The 26817-nt window shown below is 36.0% G+C and overlaps 1 protein-coding gene across 1 annotated transcript in view; it reads left to right on the top strand.

Annotated features, from left to right (window-relative positions):
* Window positions 1-26817, top strand: part of MLIP (muscular LMNA interacting protein) — a 237381-nt gene that overhangs the window by 163648 nt on the left and 46916 nt on the right. The window contains exons 10-12 of the mRNA XM_088023754.1: window positions 5875-5919; window positions 16137-16181; window positions 26400-26528. Of these exons, the coding sequence (XP_087879880.1) occupies window positions 5875-5919; window positions 16137-16181; window positions 26400-26528 (219 nt within the window). The remainder of the gene's footprint in view (window positions 1-5874; window positions 5920-16136; window positions 16182-26399; window positions 26529-26817) is intronic.

Raw genomic sequence — 26817 nt, 5'->3', positions numbered from 1 at the left:
TGGATTAATTTTTTTTCTCGGTGGAATCTTGCTGAAAATTATATACAACAAGGTGGTTTTGTGTTGATTCTGTGGCCTGTGTTTTTGAGACTATCTTTATTTTGCTCTTTCATTTAAATTAAGTTTTGTTGAACAGAAAATTATAGGTCCTATCTCTTCACACTTTTTCACCCTAGGTTCTTTTTCTTTAACAACATACTTGTGAAGTATTTTGCCAGCATGATATTTACTCCTCTGCTACAGAGTGATCATTTACGGTGTGGCTCTGTAATCTTTTAGAATTTTTTTTTTTTTTGGCTGTCCAACTCTTACTTCTTTATTAAGTTTTTTATTTTAATTCCGGTATAGTTAAATATATTAGTGTTATATTAATTTTAGGTGTACAATATAGTTCTATATAACACCCAGTGCGCATCACAATAAGTGCCCTCCTTAATCCCCACCACCTATTTAACCCATCCCCACACCCACCTCCCCTCTGGTAACCATCAGTGTGTTTTCTAGAATTAAGAGTCTGTTTCTCCTGTAATACTGTGTTGTGATGAGCACTGGGTTTTTTACACAACTAATGAATCATTGAACACTACATCAAAAACTAATGGTGTACTATATGTTGGCTAACTGAACATAATAAAAAAAATTTAAAAAGAGTCTGTTTCTTGGTTTGTAGAATTTCATCTTTATCTATAATATGACTGATTTTTCTTATAATGTAAATGTGCATTTTTTTTCTCTTACATGTCTGGATTGGTACTCTCTGTGACCTCCCCTTTGAAGTTTTCAATCTTTTCTGTTCCTCACATTCAGGATAACTTTTAATCATTAGTTTTCAAATGTTTCTTCCTCCTGGGACTCTTATAAAGTGATTTTGTCACTTTTGTTTCTGTTTTCTATAAGCCTTAATCTTTATATATATTTTTCTATTTATTGCTTCCTAATTCCTTCAAGGGGATTCCTTGATTTGATATTTCAGTTCAAGAATTTGCTCAGTATGTATTCTGTGCTTCAATTTCTATGTTATTTATTATGTCGGATACAGTTCTTTTTAAAGTCATGCACTGTATGGTGACTAATGTAATAAAAAAATAAAGTCATGTTTATTGAGGTATGGTTTACCCACTGTTAAATTTACCCTTTCAGTGTACACTTCTATGGGTTTTCGCAAAGCCTAATACAGTTGTTTAACCACTACCACGTCTGAAGTACAAAACACTTCCATCAGATGAAAAAGTTCCCTTGTGCTGCTTTAGAGTATGTCCCTCCCTCCAACCCAAGTGCTGGACAGCTACTGACCTTTACTCTGTTTCTGTACTTTTACCTTTTCAAGAATGCCATATAAATAGAATCATACAGTATGTAGTCTTTTGAGTCTGGCTGTTTATACATAGTAGAAGGCAGTTGAGATTCCTCCATGTTTTTGCATGTATCAATACTTAATTTGTTTTCATTGCTGAGTAGTATTCTGTCATATGGTTGTACCATATGTTAACTATTCACCAGCTGATGGACAATTGGGTTATTTCTACTTAGGTGCTATTACTAATAGAGCTGCTAAGAACACTTATAAACAAGATTTTGTATGGACATGTTTCTCTTGTGTAAAAACTTAGGAGAGGAATGACTGCACCATTGTTTTTCTCCTACAGCATTAACATTTTTCAGATGTGTTATTAGTTTTCCATGGAAACTCAAAGTTCTTGGAGCATGTAGGCTAGCTTGGCTGTATGTGTGCCTGATGCCTGACGTGGAAGACACGAAAGCCTAGTGCCTAGGATTTGCCAGTTCTGCCGAGTTTTGTCTTTTGTTTTTGTTTTTGTTTTATGAAGAACAGAAAGAAACTTGTGTGTCAGGCTGTAGAAATCTGTAATGTCAACCATCCCCCCCTTGGTGACAGTATCCCTCATCTTTGCCTCCCTGAACCTTTGCTTATGGCACTCCACACTCCTCTTCAAATAGCTGTTTCCATTGTCATCCTCAAGGAAGGCATCAAGAACTGTCCAGTTGTCCAAACCTATGCTTAACTCTCCCCTTTTCCCCCCAGCCAGGCTGAAGGGCCATCTTGATATCATCCTCAGAGATACTTTTCACCATCCTCAAATTTTGCTCCCTCACATCACACCTCTGCTGTCCTTATAACTCTGATGTTGAAAAGTGGTATGTGGTGAGAAAGCAGAGGCAGAGTATGTAAAACAAACAGACAGAAACAACTACTTGGAAATGTTGGGCTGTGAAAGGGAGAAGGAAATTGGGTCTGAAGTAGGGTCAAGGAAGAATTTTTGGTTTGCTTTTTAAAGGTGAAAATGACAAGAGCATGTTGGCATGGGGTAGATTCATTAGAGGGGAGGTACTAATTATACAAAAGAAAGGGAGTTCCTGAAGGATGAAAATCCCTCAAATGACATAGAACCTACAGCCTAATTCAAGTAAGAGTCCTTTGATTAAAAGCTGGAAATGTCTGCCGTTCTAACAGGACAGAAAACAGAGGAAATGTCAGGTACAGTGCAAACGTCTTTATAGGTGGATGGGGGGAAAATGAAGAATTGTATAACTCATATTTTTAGTTATTCAGTTGCTAACACCTTTCAGTGAAAAAAGGTTTAAGATTATTAACTGAGATTAAAAAGCAACCTTATGATGGGGAAGAGATTGGTAAAGAAAAAGTTGAAAACCATTATGTGTTCTGCTTTCAGTTCTTCCTTCATTCCCTCATAAATCCCTTCCATTCAGGTTTTTGTCCCCACTGTGCTGCCCACACCACTTTCCCCAGGTTCCCATTGCTCTAAACTCAGCCCTGGTCAGAGCTGACATATCTGCAGAATTATCTGCAGAATTAGAGATAGGTGTCACTCCCTCCTATTTGGCACACGTTCCTCTGGTGCCTTCCAGGACACTGTGCTCTCTCAGCTTTTGTCCTACATCACTTGCCATTATTATTTCTTAGGTTCCTTTGCTGGCTCATCCTCTTCTTCCCAAACTATGAATGCTAGAGTGCTGCTGGACTCAATCCTTGGGCTTCACATTCCTCTCTATATTCACGCCTTTTGTGTTTTGAACAGCAAGTGTATGCTGACAACTCTCAAATTTGCATCTCTAGTCCAGGATTATCCCCCAATTCCGTTCTCCCAAATATCTATTCTCTGTTTCCATTTAGGTTCCTAATAAATATCTGAAAAATTAAAGTCTAGATTTCTTCCCACAAACACTATTTCATATCCTGCCTTCCCATCTCCATCTATCAATTCTTATCTTTCATTTGCACAAGGCCAGAAACTTTTGTGTCAAGTTTTATTCTCTTTCTCTCCTATTCTACATCTCTATTAGAAACCCTATTGCTGTAGATTTAAAATATATGTAGAATATGATTATTTCATGCTTTCTGAACTGCTGAGCCATCCTCATGTTTTGCTGGATAGTGCAATAGTTTTTGTCCTCAACCCTGCCTCACTATGATTCATTTTTAACACATCAAACAGAGAGATCCTTTTTCAAGCATAAGTCAGATTATGGCCCCCCCATGGCTGAAAACCAGCAGTGCTTACACATTTCCTTTAGATATAAATCAGAGTCCTTACAAGCTCCTGGAAGGGCTTCTATGATCTGGTCTCCCAGCCCTTCCGTCACAGCTCCCCTGCTCTACCTGCTTCCTTGCTGTGCCTCGAATGTGCCAGTCATGTTCTTGCCTCAGCACATTTTGTCCTGTTTTCAAATCAGTTATATCACTTTTTATAGTTTCTAGTTCCTTGTAAAAAATTGCAAGCTTAACTTTTATCTCAGAAAAAGCATGGGTAAGTGTGTTGTTTTTGGTCTGGTTCTAAGAAAACAAATTTCTGGATTCTCTGTGCGTGTTTTTTGATTGTTCGTTATTTTTGCTCATTTTCACTCACATTTTCTTACCTCTTTGTGTGTCTGAATCTGAATGTGTGTTGGATATTTTACTCAAAAGTTTATTTATAGAAATTATTTGAGGGCTCAGGTGATATTATCTTACCACAGAGAGCCTTTTCTTTGCTTCTGTCAGACACCGGGAGCATTAGAAAGGAAGGATTACTTAATTTAAGGTTTGGGGATGATTTTTTTCCAAACAATTGTTTTCAATGATTTGAGGCAAGCCTGAGGACTATGTGAGGTCTTCTAGATTGGTCTTAGTCCTGAGGCTCAGTCTATTCTTGGTGGGTCATGGATTCTGACTTTTATCTCCCTACACCTTTGAGACCGTCAAAAGTTTGGATCAACTTCTCAAGCAACTCAACATTGTTTGCAAACATCTTTAGGATAAAAGCCAGTCTCAGGTGCTTGATTCATGTCTTTGGATTCCCATCTTCTCCTGATCTTGGTCCCAAATTCTTTTTTTGCTTATTAGCTCATTGATGTTTTTAATAAATAATATGTCAATATTGTTTTAAATATTTTACCCAACTTTTTGTTTCTTTTGAAAGGATTGCTTTGAGTCCTTGAACAACCATTCTCAGAGGTGGAAATCCACTTTGAGAACTTTACATTTGTTCCACCTTGTTGAAATGCTCTTTGTTTAGATATGTACATGTCCAGCTTCCTCACTTTCAAATCTTAGCCCAAACATCACCTTCTGTAGATTGACCATCCTACTTGAAATTGTAAGCCCTCAGCACTCTTGACTTTCTTAACACCTGGGTTGTCTAAAAGAAATAAGCTATGTGGCAGAAGCAAAGATTTTCTCTAAAAGAATATATTACCGAAGGCTTTAAATTATTTGTATTCTTTTTTGTTGCATAACACATGGTATAATATATGGTATGATTTACTTCCAACATACATTATAATTTACTTATTTATTATTTTATTGTTTATATTCTCTCCTGCTAGAATGTAAGCTCCCCAAGGACAGGGCATCTTTCTTTGTCTGTTTCGTTTAGTGTTAAACTGAAGGGTGTAGAAAATTTCTCGCACACAGTAGATATACAGTAAGTATTTGCTGAGGAGATGAATGAATCAAATAACCCATCTCATTTCAGAAAGTGGGAGAGTGGGCTTACAAGAGAAAAATTAGGGGATCACAGTGTAGTATTGAATACTCATTTGAAGTTGATGACCATTAATTTATAATGAAATCAATTAGCTTGGTTGAGAGAGTTTCCCCACAATGTTTTGCTTTTCAAGTTTAGAGAAAATAGATGATAAGGTCCATCCAGAGCTGTTGTTTTCTTTTCTCTTCTTTTATTTTTTTTTTAAGGTGAGTTTGTCATATGGAGAGAGGGAGGCAAGAGAAATTAAGATGTTAAAACAATTAAGAATATGAAATATATGTGAACTAAGAGGTAATAACACCACAATTGACCTGGTAAAACTCACTGATTTTGAAGTCTCAATGATGCTAAAGGAATGTTGTATTGGGGACATTTGAGAAGTGAATGGGAAATAGAGTTCTTAGAGTAGGATGCCCAGAATTGAAATGTCACAGATTTCCCATTTTATTTATGAAAGCAAAAATCTAGGAATGATCCTGAGAGTGGATGAGTGAAATGGAATGGATGAAAACACCTTTGGAGATGAGTGGCTTAAAGAAGTGAGAGTATAGAGAATTCCATGTGAATTTTGAAAATGGCAAAAATCACATAAGGGGCCATTATGATCAACAAATGGATGTCATCAGTAAATATGGGAAAATTTACCAGAAAGTTGATAGATAATGGCAATGAAAAGAATAATGAAATGATGTAGTTTAATGAAATAATTTTCAAAAGGACAGGGGCTTTGTACAGAAGAGAGAGCGGAATGGTCAGAAAGTCTTAATAGCAAAAAAAAAAAAAAAAAAAGGTGAACACTTATCCCAGAAGTCAAATCTTTCACTATTTTTGTGGTTACTTCAGTAGTATAATTATTTTTCTTTTCAAACAGATGCCTACAACTCTTCCGAGAGCAGCTGGTCGAGAAACCAAATATGTAAGTCCCTTCAAAATGATACATACTGCTTTTTAAATGGGTACATGTGTATGCTTTGGAGGGAACTCAGTTATACAGTCATTAAAATTGAATTAGCTGATATTTTTCATAAGTGGAAAGGGGTAGGATCTTCCACCCAGATGTGGAAAATCAGGTTATGTCAGGTAAGTTTATTGAATAAATTCCTTCTTAAGTGAGGTCTAGTTTGATTAGTTTGGCTAAATAAAATGGAACTCCAACACCTGCTTTCTGTCATTCTAATTATCAAAGCTTAGATGACACTTTCATTTTTGTAAAGGTTTATTGTTCTTATTATAAAGGAGTCAACTCATATACTTGAAACATTAAGATTTGTCAATTTCCAACAGGATGGCCAGGTTAGCTGGTTTTGACTAGTTTGTTGCTTTCTTTTTCATTTAAATTATTGTCAAATAAACCAGTTTCCACTTATGAGCAAAAATAGATTAATAGATTTGTAGGTACAGACTCACACACTTGATTCAGTTAGTTACGTGGAGCTGGCTCTGAATGTCCTAGGCGCACACACGTAGCCCCACCCTGTTTCCACTCTTTATTCACCTCATAATCCATCATGTGGCCAACTTCTGCTTCTGATCGAATATCTTCAATAGAAACAAGATTTTCTCCTAAGCAAGTATTTGGTTTTTAGTTTAAAACAAAACAGTAAATTTCTTTTAAGTTATACCTTATATTTTCTAATATGCTCTTTTCATCATCATCATTATCAAGAATACATAGTTTTTAATTGCATATTTTGTGACATATCTTCTTTCCAATTTATGTATTTCTGTCTTATTTGGATCTCCCTAAGGCAAATAATAAACTGGATGAAATCACTGAATTTTATCACATTTAGGAAATGATGTTTAGAGGGTATGGATAGGAACACTGCTTAGAGTATTTTTCTAGAAGCTTTCACTCTTTTGTCTTTATTGAAAAACATTTGGAGTAATACTTAAAGGAGTAGAGACATTTAGTAGCCTGTACCCAAGGTTAAATCATAACGTGTCTGTTTGCTATCTGATCCTCATAAAATAACTTAACCTCTCTATGCCTTAGTTTTTTCATCTATAAAATTGGGAAACTAATAATTGCCTGATGTATAATTCATATTGGTTAATGTATGAAAGGCCCTTGATATAGTCCTGACATACAGGAATAAATAATAGTTTTTCCCTTTCTTCCTCTTATTTTCCTTTGCTTTTACCTTCATCTATGCCTCCCCCTTTCTCTTCCTCCTTCCTATCTTGGGAAGAGTAGAAGTGCCATGATTTAGTGGAGTTCCTTGATTCTGAAGTTGAATACAAGAAACGAAAGTTCCCTAAAGATGTTTCAGTACTTTTTGTGACTAATACGTGCTACAAGAGCCAGACCCAGGAAAAAATAGCTGTGAATTTTTGCTTTTTCATCTTTCTTTTTCACCTACTCCTACCTGTCACCAAAGTGCCTCTGATGGAGACTCATTTACAAGAAGATGGGGAGGGCGCCTGGGTGGCTCAGTTGGTTAAGCGACTGCCTTCGGCTCAGGTCATGATCCTGGAGTCCCTGGATCGAGTCCTGCATCGGGCTCCCTGCTCAGCAGGGAGTCTGCTTCTCCCTCTGACCCTCCCCCATCTCATGTGCTTTCTCTCTCATTCTCTCTGTCTCTCAAATAAATAAATAAAATCTTTAAAAAAAAAAAAGAAGATGGGAAGGGGCTGGTACTTCCTCTCACCCCTCCCTGGGGGTGGTTAATTTGGTAACAATTGGAATAATTCTGGAGGGGCTGCTTCAAGCTCCATAGTTAGAGTTTATTTCAAATTATTCTTCAATAAGTTATCAGACTTAATTAAAGTGGGTTAACATTTGCCCTAAACTTTTTGAGAGCATTTGAGTCATTCAAAGTTAACACTGAGTCATCAAATAGATTTAGTATAGACTAGACCAAATACGAACCCTGATTCAGATAAGATTCTTGGCTTTGATTACATTAGGTTTCTTGAGTGAGAAGCTTTATTTTTAACTTTCTCTTATAACATGACATTTGAATTTTTCTTTGTGAGACCTCAAATATGTCCATGTCTTTTGGAAGACTATCAAGGGTAATTTCATGGTGGAATGTGAAACCTAGTTCTGTGGTGCCAAATCATAGGGAAATCACATTTCTAAATATTTCACTACAGTTATTATATTTACTAAGTTATGTCTGATACATTCATTTTGAGAAGAAAAAAATGAAATTTTAGAGCAGAAGTTCACCTTAGCTATAAGTGTTGGTCTCCTGTGAACAATCTATTTTAAATACAGTATGTTCTGATTTTAAAAGTAGAATGACATTAATATTTTCTTCTAGAAATTCTAATATTCATATTGCCTGAACTACAAGATACCTTATCTTAAGGTATCTTGGATAGCTTTCGCTCAATTAATTAATTAATCTTTTACTATATTCTTCTCTCTTTCTCTACCATGGGAAACTCAAAAGCAAATCTGAGAAGTCTTTTCAGTATTTCACCACCTCTGTTCGAACTTTGAAGGAAGTAGGCATCTTCGCAGTATATACCTGCTGGGTCTTGGTGTGTCATTGACTGTAGAAATTCTTAGATTCGATTAGAAAACAGGGATCCATAGTTTACCAACTCCTGCACCACAGAGGAAAAAAGAGAAGACTTAGATGAGAGCCAGGGAAAAAAGTATTGTGATATATGAGAATATCCTTGACAGATTAGCACAGACCGCTCAAAATCCGTATCTCTGGGGGATTCATAGTATATAATCTATGAATCACAACTAGTAGAAAACTTAGTCAGAATTTTCTAGCTTAGCTCTATTATTCAGTTTCCCACTTTTGTTCATTGATTCAATAAATATTTACTGAGTGTCTACCATGTCTACTCACTGAGGAGTCACTGGGGTGAGGGATGAACCTTATAAGTTTCCCATTTCTGCAGCTTATAATGGGGGAGACAGTGAACAATTACAATAGTAAATGCACAAGACACTTTCTTGTAGAAATTAGAGAAGAGCTGGCCATAGAACTGGTTGAAGTGTAAGCAGACTTACCAAGTTGTTAGCTTTCAATGTATCTGTTTTATCTATTGGATTTCCAGTGTACCTGGGATGATTATAATGGTTTTATTAAATAACGAGAAATTGTATGACTAATTCCTCTTTCTGGGGCCTTTGGTAAAATGCTGACTTCTTTTTCCATAAAAAAAAAAGAAAAGAAAATGCAAAAACAATTAGTTTCCTATTCTTATTCTTTATTGCACATATGGTTACATTTCACATAGTTTGTTTTTTTAGGGATGATCCAGATGCAGGAAAAGTACCATCAATTCAGTCTAATTAACGTCAAAGTTTTCTTCAACTCATGGTGTACTTGAATTGCAAGTGATTTTAAAGTAATTTAATTGAGGTCTTTTTAAGTGTAATAGAATTTAAGTGAGGCTAACATGTTGAGTAGTGGTGATCTCCACAGGTCACTTGTAAGACTGATTATATTAATTTATCATCAATATTCCACTCAATTGCTTTGAGTTCTTACCTTGCAAATGAGGTTTAAGTATTTCATTTAACCTTATACAAATCTTATGAGGTGGGTATTATTATTTCAAGATCTTCATATGACAAAGGAGGAAACAAAGTCTTAGAAGTCAGAGTAGGCAAAACCCAACCCAGGTCTCCCTCAGGCTAAAGCCCTTGCAATTAATAGTTGTGTGAGAACTACAGAAGAGATGGGAATGGTTTGTTTTCCTTAGATGTTTTATCCATTAGTATTTATACTCTGTGTCTAAATTATTTCTTCATGGTCAGTAACCTTCAGTCTAAACTCTGAATAATTTTGTATTTGGTGGCAATATCTAAAATGATATCTATTATATTTCTAACATTTTAAATCACTCGCATATAAATTAACTCATAATTTATCAGATAATGTATAAGAGTGATTGTTTCTCATGACACTTGCTTTTATTTATTTTTTTAATTATTTTTTTAATTTAATTTTATTATGTTAGTCACCATAAAATACATCAGTAGTTTTTGATGTAGTGATCCACGATTCATTGTTTTCATATAACACCCAGTGCTCCATGCAGTACATGTCCTCCTTAATACCCATCACTGGGCTAACCCAGCCCCACCACCTTCTCCCCCCTAAAACCCTCAGTTCGTTTCTCGGAGTCCATATTCTCTCATGGTTCATCTCCCCCTCCGATTCCCCCCTCTTCATTTTTCTCTTCCTTCTCCAGTGTCCTCCATGCTATACCTTATGTTCCACAAATAAGTGAAACCATATGATAATTGACTTTCTCTGCTTGACTTATTTCACTTAGCATAATCTCCTCCACTCCCATCCATGTTGATGTAAAAGTTGGCTTTCCCCCTGTGTAAAGGAATGAATTTTCTATTTGAATTTCTATTTCATTCTCTTTTCACTCTATCATATTTGGAGGAGAATGTCATTTTTTCCTTTGCATGACACTTGTCTTTGTAAATATTTATTTTTCATTAACTGCTACCGGTATAAATTATTTCATTCATGTACTTTAAAACCACAGTATGCTTTCTTAATAAAGAGCAACCTCAGAAAATAAGGCAAGTATTAGACTTACTACTAATTTATCAAAAAATCCTTAGTTAGAATTACAGTCTATAGATAACAACTTATTTTATAGACTCTCTACATTGCATGAATTACTTTTAAGTGCCAGAGAAATAACAGAGACAGGCCTATTGAATATTATATAGTAAACAGGTAAGATCCCATCTTAATGAGCTTGAGGGACAGAAAAATGTCATAACAATAGATGCATATTGCTTTCAAAATATCACAATATATTAAAAAATGTGTCAAGCTTTATTAAGAATATTCTCCACTATGTGTGTGTGTGTGTGTGTGTGTATGTATGCATACATACAGTTATTCAAGTAAAGGTCACTGTCTCCAATTTAGGCAGCCTGCGCTCTCCCCTGTTGCTATGCTTGGCAATGTTGCTACGCTTGAGTGTTTCAGAGGTGCTGCATGCTAATGTAGTCCTAGATCTAAAGGTAAGAGGAGACTTCAATCCAGACCTTGGTCCAGATCGGCTTTCTATAGGTTGTGATCAGAGATTTGATGCGTTACAGAAAGGGTTGTGAACACTTTGAACAAGAAATTCCACTCTTCTGATTATTCTCATTTATTTCTTTTTTTCACTGCTCAGAAATATTTCTAAGGCATGCTTATGTGAAAGGGGATGAGGAGGGAACTGAAGGTAATTATCTGGGTTCCGCTAAATGAGGAGGAAGAGAAAAGATGTAGTGAGAGACTCCTTATGCCTTGTATCCTTCTCATCATCATTTTAGACTTTACCAAACATGGTAAAGTTTGGTAAAGGCACCATATTTTAGCCCAAACTTCCCTTCATCTGATCTTTTATCTCCTCATTTGCACATATAAACAATGGCTGTCACTGGTCACTATGTCCACTTATTCTGCCTCCTGGTTATGTTCATGACAAGATGGAATCATCATTCCTTAGCATAAAGACTCAAACTTAAAACACTTTCAAATCTACTTTCTGTATTTAGGCCTTTTGGGGATATATTATTAATTTATAAAATGTTTTTCAATGAGATAGACAGGGTAATGTGTATAGAGAGTTAAAATAAACAACGTGAAGCAAGGAAGATATGATGCCTGATAATATATTGCTATGGGCTTTGTGCCTAACATTCTTACTATTGGATTCATTCTTTTGCACACATAATGACTTATGTACACATAACAAGAACACTTGCTAGGTTAAGGGAAAGATGGTGTTTTATCATTTTATCATTTTATGTTCCCTCAACACCATTCTCAGCACTCAATGATTATTAGGTGCTCAGTTAATATTTTAAGCTTTGTCTTTCTACCTGGGAGAATTAATAATTCAGTTAACACATTATCACTAATTAGAGTTCTTTGAGCTGTGAGAAAAGGAAACTCAGGTCAATGAGTCAACAGAGAAAAGGTGGAAGAAAAACACTTTAATGATATCGAACTGGCTGTTATATTCAGGTGGGAGAGATGTGACTGCTGAAAGGGAAACAAACAAACAAACAACAACAACAAAAACCAAGCTGAAAGTAGAAGTGTAGAGTGCAGGAGGCAAAGGCAACTGGAACAATTGGATTCTGTTCCAGTCCCCCAAGAGGGGATCTGCTAGTGTGATGCCAGCCACAAGGACACGTGTCAAGAATGGGGAAAAGCTGCACATGGCAAGGGAAAACAATGTAGACAATGACTAAGGAGCTTCATTGTACTTCTTGTGCCTCAACATTGTCTTTGGAAAAAGAACATGGTTTCTCCAGAGCTGGCTTGGCACAGTGGTGGCTCTGTATAGCAATTTATTTTTCAGTGGATTTCAAATTCTCCTTTCTTTCCTTTGTCTTTAACTCTTTAATTCTTTGGCTTTCCATATAATCTAGCTCTTTAATAGATTATTTTTGAAGTAAGAAATTTTGGCTTTCACGTGTTTTGGACTTCTCTGTTGGTTTCTAAGCTTTTTAAATGATGATATATTGGTTAACATGGATCCTCCTTTCTTAAACGTTCCTTTCCTTTCTTTTATGATTAAAATGATGTTAATGACCTTAGAATTACAAGATTATAGGATTTTGTTTCACACAACAGCGTTTCTTATACTCCTCTGTATTGTTGTTCCTCACAGTTAGTATTAATATGGATAGACACAAATGACCAAAATCTTTAGTGTTATTCAAATCCAATTTCAAGTTTAGTCTTATGAATGTCAAGTTGCTTCTCTACCTTCCTTCCACTAACCGACGAGCAGTGATTCAGATAGAGTAGCTTTCTCCCACCTCTTGCTGCTCCAATCTCAGTTCACCAAACAATTTCCCTCACTTTTTGGAAAATAATTGCTACAAAATTAATAACATTTTTATAGCTACAGCATTTAATAAACCCTGCTAACCTGTATTAGGCAAGCAAAGTGAGGCTTCTCAAAGAGCTTGACATAATTGGGTTGGTTGAAAGAATCTGGTTGTATTCATAATACACATAAGCCAATATTCTTTTTCTTTGGTAAAGGATCTGCAGTGGCTTTATAAATATTTACACCACCCTGAGTTTCACATTTAAGTCTATCCATTCTCTGGGAAGAGTTTCTCATAAAAGTGATATGAAATCCATTGTATAAGAAAATAAAAATGGAATTGGGATGTCTCAAGTATTTTATTGTAATGTTATAATTCCCAGTGAAGGAATTTTGGGGACTTATGGAGACTGGCACAAAGATATTTGGATTTTTCCCTAATTTAATCAATACTTTTCTTGAGCATTTTATCTTTTTTCCCTCTAATAGTTTGGTATAATTTAGCACAGCATACTAATAAATGTTAGTAATGTAGTTAAATTGCACAGATACTTTGTTTTTAATGCATAACCCCTTCTTTCCTGTAATTATTGAGATGAAAATTTAACTATGTTATGTTTCAGTAAAGATACATTTAATTCAGCATATGTCGTAGAAGCTGTTAATTTAACTTACGGGACTCATAGAGAATTCTCTCACTATTGCAATAATGAAAAATTAACTAAAGGGAAAAAATGAAGACTTTAGAAGAAATGATTATTAGTCATATTACATTATGAGGTTAAAAACAAAACCCTAGGTGGACTGAATGTGATGGACATTCTAACAGGCAATTTTCTGCTGCACAAAATAGTACACCAACCACTAACCTGGCCCCAGCAATTAGAGATGGGAAGCATTTAGCCAAGACACCCTGCTGCCGTAGAGTAACCATGAATGGCATCAAGCAGCGATAGTCCTTGTGAAGAAAGGCATGAGTCAAAAAGCAGAAAACAAACAACATTGGGCACAGCATGAGAAGGACCGCAGGTGCCTTGTCCTCATGTTTGGTGATTCATACTTCAATATACTCGGCAATACCAAAAGAACCACTAAGCTCTCAGTTTCCAGTTATCATTCATATCTCAAAGTAAAAGGAATATTGACACACCTATAATAAACCTTGAAAACACTTGCAATTTCAAAAAGAATAGGAATATTTTAGGAATACAACTTTACCATATTTCAGCCAATTCTATTTATAATTAAGCATTTGTGTGTTGACCGCTTCCCATCAAAGTTGGAGGTGGAGTTGATGTGGAAGCTCAGCCTCCCATTTAAATGCAGAAAGCCTGATAAAACACAATTATTAAAAATGTTTAGGGAACCTGATCTGAAGTAAAGAAGGAGAAACTTCTGAATGCCAGAAATGAAATGGGAGTTCCAAGTGGGTGTGTTAAGGAGAAGTTAAAGCTTTGGTGGAACAGAGGTACATGAGAACCCATGTGCCAGGAGCTCAGATTTTAACTTTCACTATTTAGTAAGTCTAAAACTTGTAAGTGAATCCTTTGTGTCCATGCAGGAGCCCAGAAAGCCATACTGGCCATGAAGCATGGACTAGAAAAAGGGTAAAATCCTTCTACCATTTCACCCTACACTTTTGGTTGGTGAAAGAGCCAGCCATCAGAAAATGGGTTCTAAACATCTGGAACTTGAAGATGTGGGGATCTACCACTCTTTTAAGTTGAGGACTATTAAGGTGATGAAATAAAATGGAAGCCAGTGAAACTCCTAGGATTCCCATAAGGACAAAAGTCCAATGTACTGTAGGCATGCTTTCCCAGCCCAGGGCTTCTCAGACACATATAGAAATCACCAGCAAAGTTACCCTGACTGAAGACAAGCTCAAAATAAAAAATCAATAGCCATAAAATGACTAAAGAACATCATGGAGGAGAGGGATGAGGGAGAGTCAGCCGATACAAGAAATGGGAGATTTAGTGATAAGGAATTATAGGAAAATCTGAAATGAATGTATAGATATATTAAAAATGTTAAAATAGTTAAAAGGAGTTATAGATATTATAAGAAAGATTTGAAAAAGAACCAAGTAGAACTTCTAGAAGTTAAAATAAAGTCCTTAAGACATAAAATTAAATTGTCATGTTGAATGTATTAATAAGCAATTGAAGAAAAATTAGCTACCTGTAAGTTTATATGTGGAAACCATTCAGAATACAGCATAAAGGGCTAAAAAATATGAAAGGAGATCGATGGAAATTGGGGATGGATTGAGAAGACTAAATATATATTTAACAGAAGCTTCCTAAGAAGAGATGAGACATAATGTGAGAAAGGCAATATTTGAAGAGGTATTCATGGAAGATTTTCCAGAATTGAAGAAAGATATGCATACTCAGAATGAAGGACCAAACCAAATCTCAAAAAAGATGCATAAAAAGAACTCAGTCTCACAACCCTGAGATCATGACCTGAGCTGAAATCAGGAGTCAGACGTTTAACCTACTGAACCACCCAGGTGCCCCACGGAGGAAAGTATTAAACACTACCCAAATGGGAAGACAGACAATCCACCAAGTTAGGACATTTAGACTGACAGCAGTGACAGAAGCCAGAGCCAGTGGGACAGTGTCTTTGAAATGCTGAGAGAAAATAACTATGAACCTAGAATTCTCTGTCCAGTTGAACTCTCATTCAAGAATGAGAATAAAACAAATACATTTTCAGACAATGTCCAAAACAGAAGCATTTGCTTCAGTAAAAAGGAAACTAAATCCAGACGGAAGGAGTGAAGTTCAGGAACCAAGGAGGAAGAAATGATATTAGCCTCCCCTTTAATTGAAAACAGTTTTTAAAATGAAATTGTTTTCTTTCCAAAATCATGAAAATTTTGTTATGCTTTCCTTTGTATATAAAGATACTTTAAGGAAAAATCTGTTATTTGTGTCAATTTGCTGTAAACAAATTTAAATATCCAACAATGCTAGTATGCTCAGGTAAAATGTGCAGTATATACAGAGACTGAAATATTATGTCATCTTGAAGAATATCTGATGTCTTGTGATAGTGCTTCTGTTAAGATGTTAAGGAAAAACAACACATAAAGCATCATATTCACTATTAAATGAGGTGTATAAAAATACATAAGGAAAATATTGTAAGGCAATGTACCAAACATGTTCAAATCATTTTTTGGTGGCATAATGGTATTTTTCCTTTTACCTTATACTTTTCAAAGTCCTACAATGGACATGTATTCTTTAATAATAAAAGAACTTCAAAAAACTTAAAAATATAGATATTTTGTTAAATTAGGAATTTCACTAAATAAACACCATGTTTCTAATTTTGCAGGCTAACCTATCCTCACCATCCTCTACAGTATCCGACAATCAGCTGGTACGTATCCTCTTATTAAGTCGTGGACCTACTTTAGAAAATGCTGATCTCTCAAGAGATTTGTCTGACAAAAATTTACTGATTCTTTACTGAAGCTGTGTCGTGGTGGTTTTGCAGCTTACAGACATATATAAAACTGTACATAGACCCTATTTGCTAGGAACTTGACATCTTAGTAGTTGAACTAGAATAATATGGGTGGGGTCAGAAGCAAGATGCTATTGCAATTTAGAGAAGGAGAGTGCTCAATTCCTGATGGGACAGATGCAAAAAGCATTCGAGGGCAGGTCACGTTTGATAGTGTAGGGCAGGTTCTGGGTTTTAGGAAATGAGCAATGGAATATTTCAGACAGGAAGGTTAGCATGTGAATGGTCTAGATCAGTAATGAGTAGTAGAAATATAATGTGAACCATAAATACAAGTCCCATAGGTAATTTAAAATTTTCTAGTAGCCACTTTAAAAAGTAAAAAAAACCCCAAAAAACAAAAAAACAAAATAAAAAAGATAAACATAGGCCACATCAATTTCAAAGATATATTTTATGTAATGATATGTAAATACTCTTTCAAACATATAATCAGTAAAAACTTGAGATATTTTACATTCTTTTTTGGGGCCCGAGTCTTTGAACTATGCTGTGTCTTTTCCATTTACAGCACATCTTGATTCACAGTAACCACATTTCATCAGCTCAACAAGGGGCTACTGGCTACTGTGTTAGCAGAGATGTAGACTCTAGAATCTGTTATTTATAGATGAAAATTTGATTACATAGAATTATTTTTCCTTATAGTGTTTTATATTTTCTATTCTTACAGTGGCCGGCAAATTGAAACCATGAAATAAGTTGCCTAGATATTACTAAAGATTTTCTTTATATCTTTTAATATTTATTGTTTATAATTGTAAATTCCTGAACAATAATCACCTTCAGTATAATTAGAAAAATTTGTAGTAAAGCAGTTTGAGATGTTAAGAAGACAAAAAATCACCGTTTAGTACTGATTTTTTCCCTTTTTAAGCAATTATTTTGGGGTCCATAGCCAACAAGTCATCTTGTCATTATCATGCCAAAATATTTCCATTTGTAATACTGAAAAACCATGAAAAGCCTAGTTTGAGTCTTGCAATAGACTGGTTTAAGCAAACTGCTTGAGTTTGTTGGTGTTTATACATATGGTGTATATGAGGTGTGTGTGTGTGTGTGTGTGTGTGTGTGTGTGTAATTTTAATGTTTGTTAGTTTAGAATAGTGACTGGCAATATAGTATAGGTGAAAGAATGCTAGAATGGGGGCCAGAAGAACCATCTTTTATTCCTGCTCTGACACTAGCTGACCGTGGGGAAGTCACAAATCTGAAAGTTTGATCCTCAATTTCCTAAATGAGCAATGAGAGCATTCGATTACATACTTTCCAAGCCCTTCTAGCGCTGTGAGTCTATGATTACTAACAGAGCGATGTGAAGAAGTTGCCATGGAAATAAGCATTGCAATAACAATAAAGTTAAATGGTTTCCCAGTGTAGATATGGGAATATTACCACAGCTATTTTAATGAAATATTACCACAGCTATTTTAATATTTAAAATAATGGATATACTTGTTTCTTGAGAGCAATGAGTGACATATATATATATATATATGTCAGTTCTTGGCTTGATATTTTAAGAAACTGTTTTAAAGAGGCAAATATATATAATGATTTCGTAAAAAGACATGTTAAAAACAAGTCATTGTAAATGTAATAAATAAACCTTTTCTTGCCTAATAAAAAATTCAGTGAATTCTGAGTTGGTGTTCTTTAGGGAGAAAAAATGCAAAGCATTGCTTTGACTGACTTTAATGATAATTTCTTTGCATTTTCTTTAGACTTTTTCTCTAAAGAATTCAAGGAATATCTTAACCAAGTTTTAAATTAAGTTTTAATCCCCAAATTCCCTTGAGATATAGGTCGGTTTGTGAAGGGATTATTATCAAGCAAGCTTATCGCACAAAAAAAGAACATCTGGATTGATATAATTATTCAATTTAATCACTTTGACTTCTATTTCATGGCATTAACCCTGTATTTCGTTACTGGGGAATGGAATAGAATAGAAATAATTGTAGGCAAGGATGGATTTGCTTCTTTAAGGATTTATGATATTTTTGCTCTTAAGTAATATATGAATAAAATTATAACTTTTCATTTCTATGAATGAATTTCCAGTATTTGTCATCTGAAACTCTCTTCAGAATTAAGTTCTGAATAATTTGAGTGAGAATGCCTTTGAGAAATGAAACTATGTATGTATATGTATGTGCACGTTTGTAACATAAACACATATAGATGCCATATAACAGGTAATTCTGTTATTATATGTTGCTTGAGATAATTAAAAGAGAATAAGAAAAGATAATTAAAAGAGAATAAGAAAAGAATAAGAAAATTGAAGGAGTTGGGAAATTTGGCCTCTATGGAAGTATGACCTTCATTGGGCACCTCCCGTGTGGGCCCTGTGCTAGCATTTTCCCATAGCCTGCAAAGTTGTAATCACTTATGAAAGAGGAGGAGACTGGGTAAGGTGATTTCAGGTGTGGAGATTTCACACCTGTGAATAGCACTACTCTTAGCATAACAAGGGGAGCAAAAGGAAAGGAGGGATCTAGGATATAGGTTGCAACTTCACAAAGCTTTCCTAATTCCTCAGCTGAATCATCCCAATGTTAACAGAGGCTGGTGGGGCCTCTTCTCTTGAGAAAATACGTTCAACAAGATGGGTAACCACTGGTCTTCCTTGGGGTAGGTGGGGGAGCCTTGTTTAGAAGACATTTGGCTTTTGCATTTGATATTGAATGCCATTACGAAATGCATTATTTTGGGAGATGGAATACTGAATCTGGAGAGGACAAAACAATAGATTAAAAAAAAATAAGCCACATGGCTATATACAGGTAAAAGCGAAATGCAGCTTACTGGAACACTGTAAAGAAGAGTGGGTAAGCTTTCAGATACTTTGTTCCCAGTTCTGAATGCCAGCTGACGTGTCCTGCTTTGGTGGGGCATGAGTCATTTTTCTGAGGGCCTTGAGGTCACTGTTGTTCAGAAAATGGAGCCCTGAAAGCTTTTGTAGAGAACTGATGTCTTCTTCAGGCTTAAAGGTGGTTTGTCCTTGACCAGTTTTCCTTGACACAACATTCTTAAGTGCTACGGCACTCATCATATATGCCTCCTAAGGTTTGGGTCATGCTATTGTCTTTTTTTTAACCATTGAAATATTTCAATCCAGTCAATCTGTGTTGTACACATTCCACCAAATGTTTCTTGAGCATTGGGATGTGGTTTATAATAATTGAAATCCTACATATGTTTATTTTTACACAACCATCATAGTAACTATAATTTTTTTTTAAAAGCATATCAGGTAGGTACTTTCCTGGACAGTATAGATCATTTAGTATCGATATTTATATTATAAATGCAAAAATGGGAAAAAGGAAAGTTTTTTCCCTTTCACATTCATTTTACGTTGTTTTTCCTTTACAAAGTTCTGTCATGCATATTATAGCAGTCCCATAGCTAATGGGTGGTATAAAAATCTGTTTTTCCCCTCAGTCTTGGCAATTTTGCTCAGCACTGGAATGTTTTGAAATCTGAGATATTTCTTTGAGGGGAAAAATGCTTACATATTTGCTTCAAGCATATAATATTGTTTGTTGAAAAAGAATGGAAGCTAATAAAGGTTTATTAATTGAAGGAGTGAGTCAGCTAAATAATTTAGAGCATACTGCTTTTGTCAACAATCTTGACTGGTAGATTGTTTTTGAGTTTCTAGGAGCTTGTTGCCACAGAAATTCTAAAATATATATGTATATACATAAAACACTGGGGACTAAAGACAAAACTGAAGCAAATGGGTAAAAGAAACACAGTGGTACTTTCACAAGCTCTTTGGATCCATCAAATTAGTAGAATTCCTAGCCAAGCTCACAGAGTTTTCTATATCCTGTGTTTGATTACTTTCTTTCTTTTTTATTATACATCTTATTTCTTCAAAAAGATAAAAATAAATCCATGAACACCGAGACCCTGTTCTTTATTTCTTTTCTTCCCTCATCACACCACTACAGAGCTTATGACTGTCATCAAAGGCAATTAAAAACAGTCCACTAGTTGCAGTTACTAATTTGAGAACGAGGTTGCTCTCAGAAGCCATTATTTTAAGATATTAATAAGGGATTCTCTAGGTCAGTGCTGGCAGTTAATTTTCAACTTTGGTCTCCAGCCAGAGGCAGTACCAACTTGTTGTCATAGAATTATGATTGTAAGTTCCAAAGGACAGAAGCAATGTTTATTTTTACGTGCCCCTGAGTAGCAGTGTTCAAGCATAAGTGTATACTTGTTGAGTTATAAACACAAATTAATAGCAGCCTCAGACCAGTGCCCCGTGTGAGCCATTAAAACCTGCCACCAGCCTCCAGGGACTCCATATACTCTTGGACTTTTTCTTCTTCAAGATTAGCAGTAGGTTTAATTGTGATCTCCATAGTTCCACCCCACTCTCAAATTCTCCAAAAAAAGATGACGTCACTGTCTTTTGGTATTAAAAATTTTATTGCTTATCACCATAAGCAAACAAAGGGAATGACTTTTTTTTTTTTTTAATGGAGACGTTTAAAATCTTCTAAGTCCCTAGAGAACTGATCCCTGGCTTTGAATCCTTACATCCGTCACAGATGGGAACTTCAGCCTGTACTCTTACCTCTGAGGGTGGAACTCACCAACCCACTTTCCTTCTTCTGGTCCTCTCTTGGTAAAAAAACATATGGATCTTCTATCCTGAAGAGTTCTCTCTTCCTGGGTTATACTCAAATAAAAAAGTTAATCGAGAAAAAATAATGGGAGACCCTAAGCTGGCAAGTAATATTCCTTGAGGCCTCCATATTGGATAATAGCCAGCATCCTGGGCTGCTTCTGCCTGTCAATTAATTTATCCATTCTTCAATTATTTATTCAGCACCTTCTAAGTTCCAGGCACAGTTCTAGGTGTTGGAGATACAACAGTGAATGAAGCAATCATCCCTGGCCTCACAAAGCTTACATTTTAGTGGAGAAAGCAAAACAATAAACACACAAACAAATGTCAGATTGTGATAAGTTCTATGGAAAAAAATGAGAGAGGCAAGGGGATGTCAGCATTCCAGGAAGAAAAAAGTTCTGGAAAAAGTGAAGAACCCAAGTACAAACTCCCAAGGGAAAGAGCATCATAGTGTCTGTGCTAGGGTGGAGAGAGTGAGGGCGTGAGTGGGACAGTAGCAGCAGATAAGATTGGGAAGGGAGAGGCTCGTTGGGCATCAGAAAGATTAGGTCAGATAGCACTTGGGTAGGCATTGCCTTACAGGCATGGCGAAGGTTTTGGCTTTCACTCTAAGTGAGAAAGAGAGGCATTCGAGTGCTCTGAGAGGAGTCAAGTGACGTGACTTGACTCCTAGTGTGATTATTCTGTGGTTTACTTGACTGAATTGCCAGTCCTCTGAGAATAAGGGCTGTAGACACTACAGTTCCTGACATAGACTAGGTCCAACTGGCAAAATGGCTCCAGAGAGTGTCTAATAGACGTGTGCTTCAGAGATCCAAAACAATGGTTGTTTTGTCTTTGAAGCACTTCAAGGATGTCTTTCATCCAGTGTAGATCAGTTCTCAGTAGGTTCATCATGACGAATTGAAATTTGCCATTTAGAGAACCTTTTTGTTAGTCTTTCTGTGCTTTTTTGTGTTAACTGTGGGAGTTATTGCCTCTTTCTATTTCTCCATTTAGGCTGGTAAGAAAATTATGGAGTTGCTTTTCCTGGAATCATAAGAATAGCATTTGTGTGTATTAGTCATGAGTCTAGCTGGATTTATGGATTCTACAGCAGATAAAAATGAAAGAAGAGCCAGTTTGGGCTAGTTTAGTTGCTGCAATGACAATCTTATAGGAGTTCACTTTAACAGACTCTTCTAACTTAATTCACCTAATTTCCTTTGTTTTTGTTTAGACACAAACTTAGCCAATTAGATTTGCCAGAATTAGAGAACAAAAGTCTACTTGAAGTTTGAAGATATCAGGTGGCTATGTGCAAGGATGCAATGTAGATTAGAAACCAACAAAAGATTGTTTCTTCTAAAGCCTCTCTTTTCGTCTGGAGGTAGAAGCTCAAGGTTGAACAGATGTCTCTAAAATGGCAGACCGAGGAAAATCTATCTTTAGGTGGGTGGCACAATGTTTAAATGGAATGAGTTCTAGTTGAGTGCACATGAATCACCTAAGGGTTTTGTTAGAACTCGGATTATGATTTGGTAGGTCTGGGTAGGGCCTGAGATCTGGCACTCCTAACAGGTTCTCAAGTGACACTGATGGTGCTGGTTTACATAGCCCATTCTGAGTGGCAAGGCGCTAAAAGACATCTTCTTATTTGGATAGATCCATTAGTTGACACTGTGTTGCAATTTAGACTTCAACAAATGTAGATTACATAACCATTTGACATCAGTAACGGGTATTAGGAAGAGCAGAGAAGAAGTTAACTAATATTCCAGGAGAGTCTTGTGTGTACCAGCAACAGCACCAGTTGCTTTACTTAGGCTATTTTATGGATGTTCTAAAAGGCACCTTGGGACACTTGTTTGGGTGATGGATTTGAATATGCAGAAACAAGGCTTATGTAAAAACTCTATATGGTATGATACCTGAGAGAACAGAAATGTAAATAATAAAATGTGCCATTACTCATTATTAAAAGACCTAATCATGGACAATTATAATCCTTTAGCAGAACATCCAGACAGGTTGAACAGCTTTTTCAAGGTAATACAGTCTATTAACACTATTGCAAAAATTAAAATCTGTATCCTTGATGCTTTCCTCCCAGCAACATCATGCTGTTTTTTTGCGAGTGTATTTTTAACCAAGTCCAAAGAGAGACATCAGTACAAATTTTGATGTCTCGGCCATGCAAACCACAGAGTCCTTTACAAGGTAGGATGTGGTGTAGGGTGCATATGTGTATGTGTGTAGGTGAATGGAAGATGTATGGATATGTATATTGAATAGGAAAACATCACGTCCTGTGGTGTTTTAGGAGTGCTCTTTTGGCAGGAACATTTATGCCATGCTTAAGGAAAGAAAAACTGGATTTTGTAAGACTAGTAAAAAAAGGGTAAAATGATACCAAATGAAGTAACAATGGCCAACATCAAGGATGTGGCAATGCACAGTAGAAATATAACAGAAGCAATGAATTTAAAAAGAATCAAAAATATAAAAATACTGGGGCTTTGTTATTGATTGGACAGAGGAAATTATAGAGGTAAGTATTTAAAAATGATTTTAAATTTCTGTCTATGCTGTTTGTCTCTGTGGTAGGCATAGGAGTAGTTAAAATCATGGGCTTGATGATTAGATTGGAACTGGATTTAAATGTTGACTTCTTCATATATTAACTGCATGACTTTGGTGTGCGACTTCTTCTCTCTAAGCCTCTCATAGGGTTGTTTATAGGGTATCGAGGAGATAATCTAAAATATAGAATATAGAGCCTGATCACATATAGATAAGACATAGAAGCTGGATCTACAGGAGAATGATAGTGTCATTATCTGCAGTGAGTCTCCAAGGATTTTGAAGTTGATTTCAAAGCATGTGAAATGGTATGAGCAAGGTGCAGAGGCTGCCACAATCATGATTTGTCCCTGTATCATGGTTTATGGAGAGTGCATGAGGTTCAGAATTGGACCACCAGTGTTTGATTTCCAGTTTGACCATACTGACTAAATACTGAGAGATATTTAGGTGTGGAGGTTATGGTTAAAGTTCATAGAATGGGAAATATGAACATTGTCAAAGGCAAACTATGCCTAGTCTTCTTTTGTTTAGAGTTGGCTTCCATGTCTATAAAATACTCTTGAGTGACAACAAGTGAAGGTGCAGAAAAAATAGGACTGGAGGAAGAGGTGATAAATAGAGTGTGAGAATCAGGGCAACTATACCAAGGCCAACTAGGTGAACTAGAATGAGGAAGACTCAGAGACTTCAGGCAGACCAAGCCTACGGACAAAAACCAAGAAAAGAGCATGCGGGACATCTGATAGAGTAGAGGAAATAGGGAAAGAATTATTGTCAAATTATCAGACAACCATCAAATTCAGGAAATTCATAGGAACTAAGGAGCATAAAGGCCGTAACAAAAACAAACATGAAACATCAGTAACAGATTCTGATACTGAATATCCAGAAGAGTCTCTTTGCTGGTCTCTCTCAAGAGAGAAGATCTGAGTGAAAGTCTCCAGGAGAGGATAACCCAAATCATCAGCCTGCTAGCAATACAAGGGTCAGGTAATCCTGTTGCTCTGCCAGAGGGATTCTCTTAGCATATCAAGTGTTCTGGGTCAGATTTCTCCTCTCTGCTTTCATCTTTTTGCATACTGCCACCAAACTTAGCTTCTAAAGCTCCATGTTGGTTTTAGAACCTAGTAGGCCCTGAGTACTAGAGTTGTTGTATTGATTTCCTACCACACAAAGGAGCAGGAGAGAAGGAGAAGGTACAGGAGTTGGAGAAGGAAAGGGAAATGAAACAGAAAATCAAATGGAAAAGAGAGACAGGAAATCTGGACAACTTAGGATCATGACCCAAATGTCAGGCATCTCCCTTATTATAGGGGGTTGTAGAAATCAGTAGCTGCCTACGCTTTGTTCTTGTGTTGAGTTTACTGGAGGGATACTGCTCTCATAGGTATACTCAACTGTGCAACTTCATGCATAATTGGATGTCACTTGCTCATTTTTCCCTCTTGAGAGAAATCAGTGTTTCTTAAGTGGGAGATCTTTCTTAGCATGGGGAAGATAGAGACTTTTCTCACTCTGTACTTCCCCAGTTGGCATAAATATGAAAGACAACTGGGAAAATATCGATTGAAAAAAGTATTGCAGAGTGGCATTTATTCAAGCCTCAAAATATATCAGGTGGTTTATAGAGCAGAGAGATAGATGTAGTCCCTTAAGGCTTAAGTTGTGAGTATCAGCATTTACTGAGGAGAGCTAATATACTATTTTCTGAAAGGAAATGGGGTTGAGAAGAATGATTATGGCAAAATGCTTAACCAGGAAAAGTGTCACAACTTTTTATTGAATTCTTGTTTGGGATGTTTTTGTAAACTTATCAGTCATTTTGTGACATTTTACAGTGTAAGAAGATTTTGGTGTTTGTGAAACATCACTCTGAAATTGCCCCAAAGTAGATTTCTCTCTCTCTTTCTTTCTCATCAAGCTGACATTGGGTACAAGTTTATGAGTCTTGAATGACTAGTCTATTAGCTAAAACTCTTTTGGTTGCAAGTTACAGAAGCTGTAAATTTTAAAAAGCAGGATATCCTGTGTAAAAGGAAAGGAAAATCTCAGGGGGCCTCGGGACAAGAAATTCAGCGGGGCCCCAAGGAATGTTTTAGAATTCCATTCTGGAAAGCCCCCGAGTGTCTCTCCTCCGTAGGCTCCCCATGCACTTCGCTCTCTTTCTTGATCTCATCTGATCTGCTTTTTATGGCAGATTGAGGCTTTCCCATAGCCTGTAAATTGACATGTTATAATTTCAATCTTCCCAAGTAATTGCAGAGCGGTCTGAATTACTATTCCACATTCTTGGAAGAGAAAATCTGGTTCTACCTCCCTACCCTCTTAGGTCAGAAGGCCATCCCCGGTTTCATCAGACATAGTTTGAACATGGCTTCTGGGGCCTACCTCTGTGGATGTTGGGACATGGGGGTTGGTTTACAGAAAAATAAATTCTTAAAGGCTTGGTGGATTGTGCCAAATTCATCTCTCCTACCATGCCCAGAATGAGAAAGCTGCCTGCCATTAACGACACTCTCCATAAATATTTGTCAAATGGAATATTTATTAACTGAATGCACCGGTGAGGATATAGGAACACATTTGGCTAGATAAATGAGGAAGGTTTTTGCATTTTGAACATCTTGATGGTAGATCTTTATGAGTTAATTGCTGTAAGTTAACTTTAAAGTTATATTAGTGAAAATCATTTGATTTCTAGGCTGCTTTTATGTATTGGTAAAATAATTTTAAAATTTAAAAAATTATAAATTCTTGTGAGAACATTTGAATGACTTAACAGTACACATATTCACTCATTTTAATGGTGTTTATTTCTTTATTTTTAAAAAATTTATTTAATGTTCATGAAGACTAAGCCTGGAGTAATTCGCCCAGTACCTGTAAAATCCAAAATATTACTGAGAAAAGAGGAGGAAGTCTATGAGCCCAACCCTTTCAGTAAATACCTGGAAGATAATAGTGACTTCTTTTCTGAACAGGTGAGCATAAATAAGAGAAAATCTTTGATACTTTGATAAATAACTATATAAAATATGGAGATGCCTCTATGAATATAGTATGTACAAGAAAATGTTTATTTGATTGGAGTGTCCTTAGTAAGAAGAAAAGGTCCAGTTTTTGCATAATAAAAAGAAATTTGTATATTCCCAGGATGATATTTTGTTTGAAGTATTTCAAATTAAAAAAAAATTTTTTTTTCTACCTTATGCTGGTAATGTTTTGGGAACCAAGACACTACTCTCCATAAAGAAAGATATCATTCAGTCA

Source organism: Eumetopias jubatus, unplaced genomic scaffold (assembly GCF_037043125.1).
Source record: "Eumetopias jubatus isolate StellerSeaLion01/CBP00866 unplaced genomic scaffold, mEumJub1_p1.0 scaffold_6, whole genome shotgun sequence".
Taxonomy (NCBI): Eukaryota; Metazoa; Chordata; class Mammalia; order Carnivora; family Otariidae; genus Eumetopias; species Eumetopias jubatus.
Note: the sequence above shows the minus strand (reverse complement) of the source record. Positions and strands in the feature narration are given on the sequence as shown.